This window comes from Otolemur garnettii, unplaced genomic scaffold (genome assembly GCF_000181295.1).
Source record: "Otolemur garnettii isolate 467f Iridium unplaced genomic scaffold, OtoGar3 scaffold00046, whole genome shotgun sequence".
Taxonomy (NCBI): domain Eukaryota; kingdom Metazoa; phylum Chordata; class Mammalia; order Primates; family Galagidae; genus Otolemur; species Otolemur garnettii.
Genome location: NW_003852441.1, coordinates 950,169 through 955,956, shown reverse-complemented (window position 1 = coordinate 955,956; position 5,788 = coordinate 950,169). Strand labels below are relative to the sequence as shown.

The 5,788-nt window shown below is 54.2% G+C and overlaps 1 protein-coding gene across 1 annotated transcript in view; it reads right to left on the bottom strand.

Annotated features, from left to right (window-relative positions):
• The window catches only part of ALKBH5 (alkB homolog 5, RNA demethylase), a 31,259-nt gene extending 30,430 nt beyond the window's left edge, over positions 1–829 (bottom strand). Inside the window, exon 1 of the mRNA XM_023514061.1 lies at positions 4–829. Coding sequence (XP_023369829.1) covers positions 4–93 — 90 coding nt within the window. The 5' untranslated portion in view covers positions 94–829. The remainder of the gene's footprint in view (positions 1–3) is intronic.
• Between the last annotated feature and the right edge of the window lie 4,959 nt (positions 830–5,788).

Genomic DNA, 5,788 nt, shown 5'->3' with positions numbered 1-5,788 from the left:
CGCGGCCTCTCGGCTGCCGGACTTGTAGTTGTCCCGGGACGTCATGGATTTGAGCTTCTCACGCAGGTCCGTGTAGCCGCTGGCAGCCGCCATGGCCCCCGCGCCGCCGCTCTTAGGGTCCTCCGGGGCGGGCGGGGCGGCCAGGCATGGCTCTCGGGGGACGCGCCCCGGGGCCCCCGGAGGGAATGAGGTTCTCAGCGCCGGGCCCCCATCCGTGGGCGGAGGACGCGGCGGGGGGTGTAGAGGGACCGGGTGTGGGGTCGAGCCTCAGAGGCGGCGGGTCATGCAGCGGTAGCGACAACTGGGCGCCTTCCTCCTCCACCTTCTCCACGTCCCAGGCGGCAGGGGCTCCGGCAGCGCCTCATGCCGCGGAGGGCTGCTGCGGAGACTCGGCCTGACTCCCAGTCAGACCCTCAGACGCCCGGCCCGGCCCGCACTTTAAAGCGCTCCTCAAGACGTCACGGGCCGCCAGCCCGACGTCCGCCAGCGCCGCTCCTTAGCGGGCTCCTCGGCGCGCACGCGCGGTATGGCTGGCTACCGCGGCTCCGTGAGCTACGGGCATGCGCGTGCGTACAGGCCGGGTCGGCAAAGACTCCAGCGCAAGCGCAGACCCGGACCGCTCGGCGTCCGCCACCCCTCCCCCACTAGCTGAGGGGCTTCGAGGAAGCACTCTCAAATAGTAACCTGTCTCCACAGCGCGGCGCCGCCCGAACCGAAAGGCTCCCTTCGTAGGGGTGCGTTCACACAGTTAACGCGGCCGCTCTACTGCGTCACGGCATCGTCTGAATGCCGACAGCCGCCTCAGCCCACAGCGCGCAATCGCCGGGGACCCGCCACAAGCTAGGCCGCCCAGTTACCGCCCCTTTTGGCTCTTCCGCTTCTTTAATTGGGCCGCCGACCACGCGCTGGGCGGGCCCAGACTGGAATGTCCGGAAACGGGTTGGCAGTTATGACTGTCAATCAGAAAGTCTCCTTGGCTACTGCGTCGGTCGCTTAAGTAGTGGCGTGGAGGGCAGCGAGGACCCCTAAAGGGTAAATGGGTGGCTAAATAAGTGCCTTAACGTTAACCCCACCGGAGGAACCCCCCTGAGGACGTCTAAGGAAACTTCTCAAAACCAGAGGAACTTTTCAGACTGTAAGACTGAGAGCACAGGTCTCCAGCTCCGAACCTAGCTGGCGACACCCGCAGAAGCTGGACTCGAGTCGCCGGCGCTTCTACCCCACCCCCAACACACACAGCAGGCTGCCACCGCCCCCCGAAGCGGACGTTCCACGAGTCACGTCCCGGTGGCGGCGAGCGCGTGCGCGGCGCGGGGACGCGCCGGGGTTGGCGTCTCTTTTCCCTACTAGAGATGGGCGTTGGGGCACTTCTTCTGAGAGCGACAGAAGAGTCTTTTAGAGATACAAATAGGCGCATGGATAAGGCTAAAATATAGACAGCGACCACAGACAACTGTAAAATTTTGAAGCAGAGGGCACAGCGCGAGCAAAGGCGTGGCCGTGCGCGGGGCGCTGGGCGGCTCCGACAAACGGGTTTCTGCCTGAAAATCTCTCGTGGCTCCCCAGCGTAGAGTTCAGCCGTTTTGCCTAGAGCCCTAGGCCTTTGTCGGACACCCGGCCGTGCCTCCTCTCCCCTCTTTCGCGTTCTTTAAGCCCAGCCTCCGCCTTCCACTGCTGGTTACACACACGCCTGTCCCACTCCCTAGCCTTTGCCTGGGCAGTTCCCCATCACTCATCTCTATTTCTTTATTTTGTTTGATTTTTGCGACAGAGTCTCACCCTATGCCCTCGGTAGAGTGCCGTGACGTCGCAGCTCATAGCAACCTCCCAACTCCTGGGCTCAAGCGATCCTCCTGTCTCAGCCTCCCGAGAAGTGGGGGCTACAGGCGCCCACCACGACGCCCTAGGGCTAGTTTTTCTATTTCTGTGGCCAGAGTCAGGTTGCCTGGGTTTGGATCTTAACTGGGCCTCATATTGGCTCTGTGGCCTTAGGCAAGTTTAACCTCTCTGAGCCTCAGTCTCCCCATATATACAACGCTGTTAACAATATCCACCTCATTTAGGTTTCCGGGGGTTTTGTTTTTGTTTTGAGACAGAGTCTCACTTTGTCACTCTCAGTAGAGCGCTGTGCCGTCATAGCTCACAGCAACCTCAAACTCCTGGGCTAAAGCGATTCTCTTGCCTCAGCCTCACAGGCGCCCGCCGCAACTCCCAGGTATTTTTAGAGACGATAGCCGTCTCAGCTTCCCAAGTGCTGGGATTATAGGCGTGAGCCACTGCACTGGACCTCATTGAGGTGTTTTGAGGATTAATAAAAGCTTTTGAGCAAATGTGTGTCCACCCCAAACATCCATTTTCATCGCATGTTAGACTTAATGATGACCACTTAGGAAGCACTTTTCCTAAAGCCTCTGTCAGTGCTTCTACTTTGCAAAGAAGAAAGCAGAGGCCCAAAGAGGGCAGGCAGACTAATCAACAAACAGGTGGAATTTGAACACAAGATTCTCTGGCTCCACAGTCTGGGTCTTCAACCACCAGCCAAGATTCCCATAAGAGGTTTGTGGTTCCTGGGCAGGAAGAGGCTGGGGGGATATGTGGACACTGGAATCTGACCAAGCACAGCCCAGATGAAACAGCAGTGATCCTTTTGGTTAATTTTCAGTGCTCCCAGAGACCTGGTGCATTCTGCCGTACCTGTCTGGGACCCCAAGCCTTCACGAGTTGACTGTCCTTAGGCGTCCATGCCACCCAGAAAATTCTCTTTTGTTCTCATCTTATATTAGGCTGGGGACCCTGGGGTCAAATCCCCACTGCTGTGGTTTTCCCTCCCATTTGCCTGGAGTTCCTGTACTTCCAGATCTTGGCCCACATTGGGCCCTAGAGCAGTGGTTCTCAACCTTCCTAATGCTGCAACCCTTTAATACAGTTCCTCATGTTGTGGTGACCCCCACACATGAGGAGCAGTGTCTTGGTTCCTAAGACCATCAGAAATATGTGTTTTCCTATGGTCTTAGACAACCCCTGTGAAAGGGGAAAAGGTCGTTTGGCCCCTCAAGGGGTTGCAATCCACATGTTGAGAACCACTGCCCTAGAGGAGGGTCTGACTCTCCTGGCACCTATGACTTCCCACTGTCTGCCTCATGGGAATTGTTACCCTCTCTTAGGAGGCGTCAGCCTCTCTGACTGCCACTGAGTCAACAGAACAGCTTAATGCCTTATGTTCTAGGGTCTTGTAACCCAAAAGTCCTAATATCTGGTTACCTAGGAATGTGTAACAAACCACCCTGAAGCTTGGACCTCAATCCTTTATTTAGCTCACAGTTCAGCCAGGAAGGCTCCTCTCTGCCTCACATGGCATCAGGTGGGGCATTTTTGTTTTTCTTTTGAGAGTCTCATTGTGTTGCCCAGCTAGAGTTCCCTAGCAGCAGCCTAACTCACAGCAACCTCAAACTGCTGGGCTCAAAGGATGGGACTATAGGTGCCCACCACAACCTGCCTCAGCCTCCCAAGTAGCTGGGACTATAGGTGCCCACCACAACCCTCAGCTAATTTTTCTGTTTTTAGTAGAGAGAGGGTCTCACATTCCTAAGCTGAAGGGATCCTCCTGCTTTGGCCTCCCTGAATGCTAGGATTACAAGCATGACCCACTGCATCCAGCCTCCACTGGAGTTTCTTAACCAGGAGAAGTCACTTCCTCACACAGCACCCCACCTGTTTCCATTCTTTGTCATATCATCCCTCCCTGTGCCTCATAGTTTAGCTTGACTGGGAAGGAGCTTTCAGTGCAAATGTAATTAGTGAGCCTAACACCCCCCACACACTGTCTATGACCGCACAGCACTTTCAAAAATGACTTAGCGGAGGGGAGGCCTCAGAGCTGCCTGGCATTGGAGCCTAGTGCACCCTGTCATACTGAGCGAGGCACCAGGACTGCAGACAGACCCCCAGGGGCCAGCCAGGTGAGCACCTCAGGCTCAACCCTTGCCCCGGTGGTAACTTGATTGATAACACACTCTTTTCTGGCACCTTCCTTCCTTCCCTCTCAGAATCTGCTTCTGGGGAAAGCCTAGCCAAGGCAGTGGTGAAAACTGGCATTTCTATCAGGGGCTCTTTCTTGATCTTCCCCATCCAGGATTATGTGATTGACCCCCCACCACCTACCAGCTGAACCTCCCAAGTTACCAATTTCTTCCCACCCTGCCACCATTATGCCAGTCTGAGCCAGAGCTTCCTTGCTGACACTGCAGCAGCCTCCCCTCACAGTAGCTTTTCCAGGTACAATCTGTGCAGGTTGTTCTACCCCCACCCCCGCCGGAAAACCTTCCTGGGATAAAATCCTATCTAGATCCTTAATGTGACTGGAAAGCCCCACCCAGTCCTCTCTTGCTGGCCTCTTCAGTCTCAGGGTTATCTTTATCACCTGGCTAACTCACTCACAGGTCTTGTTTGTAGTTATTTGACTATGACTAATTCCCAGTGCCTGGCATTTTCCTGGTACTCAATAGGTATTTAATAACTATCAAATGGGCTCGGCACCTGTGGCTCAAGTGGCTAATGGGCTAGCCACATACACCTAAGTTGGTGGGTTCGAATCCAGCCCGGGCCCGCCAAAACAATGATGGCTGCAGCCAAAAAATAGCCAGGTGTTGTGGTGGGCACCTGTGGTCCCAGCTACTTGGGAGGCTGAGGCAGGAGACTCGCTTGAGCCCAGGAGTTGGAGGTTGCTGTGAGCTGTGATGCCACGGCATTCTACCCAGGAGGATAGCTTGAGGCTCTGTCTCAAAAAAAAAAAAAAAAAAAAAACCAAAAAACTATCAAATGGTTAAATGAGTAAATAAATCCTTCCTCTGATATCAAGGATTCTGCAGGTATGCCCTCACCTAGCCAATAAATATACCACTCCTAAGCTAAGTGCCTGCACCCCACAAAGCTCCCCAAAGCACTGTTACTTTCCATTAACTTTTTTTTTTTGAGACAGTCTTATTTGTCGCCCTCGGTAGAGTGCATTGGTGTCACAGCTCACAGCAAACTCTTGAGTTCAAGCTCAAGCAATTCTCTTGTCTCTGCCTCCCGAGTAGCCAGGACTACAGGTGACTGCCACAATACCAGCTATTTTTAGAGATGAGGTCTCACTCTGGCTTAGGCTGGTCTCAAATCTATGAACACAGGCAATCCACCTGCTTCAGCCTCCCAGTGTGCTAGGCTTATAGGCATGAGCCACTGCACCTGGCCCCGTGACAGGTATTTTTTAAGTGCCTACTCTGCTTTAGGCATCATCTTAGGCTCTGGGGCATATAGCAGGGAACAGAATTTTCTCTGTTTGCAATATTTATTCCCTCCCTTCCATCTATCCTTAGCAAACTCCTGCTTGTCCTTCAAAACCTAATGCTAACGTCCCAGTCTCTAGGCAGCCCCTTTCTGACTTCCTCTTAGCCCTACACCACTTTCTTTTCTTTTTTTTTTTTTTTTGACAGAGTCTCACTATGTCGCCATTGGTAGAGTGCCGTGGTGTCAGAGCTCACAGCGACCTCAAACTCTTGGGCTTAAGCAATTCTCTTGCCTCAGCCTCCCAAGTAGCTGGGACTATAGGCGCCTGCCACAATGCCTGGCTATTTTTTGTTGCAGTTGCCATTGCTGTTTAGCTGTCCCGGGCTGGGTTCAAACCCACCACCCTCAGTGTATGTGGCTGACACCCTCACCACTGTGCTACAGGTGCTGAGCCAGCACTACACCACTTTCAAACCTCGCATAGACCATCAAAGGAATGGGGACCTGTGGTTGGGGTTAT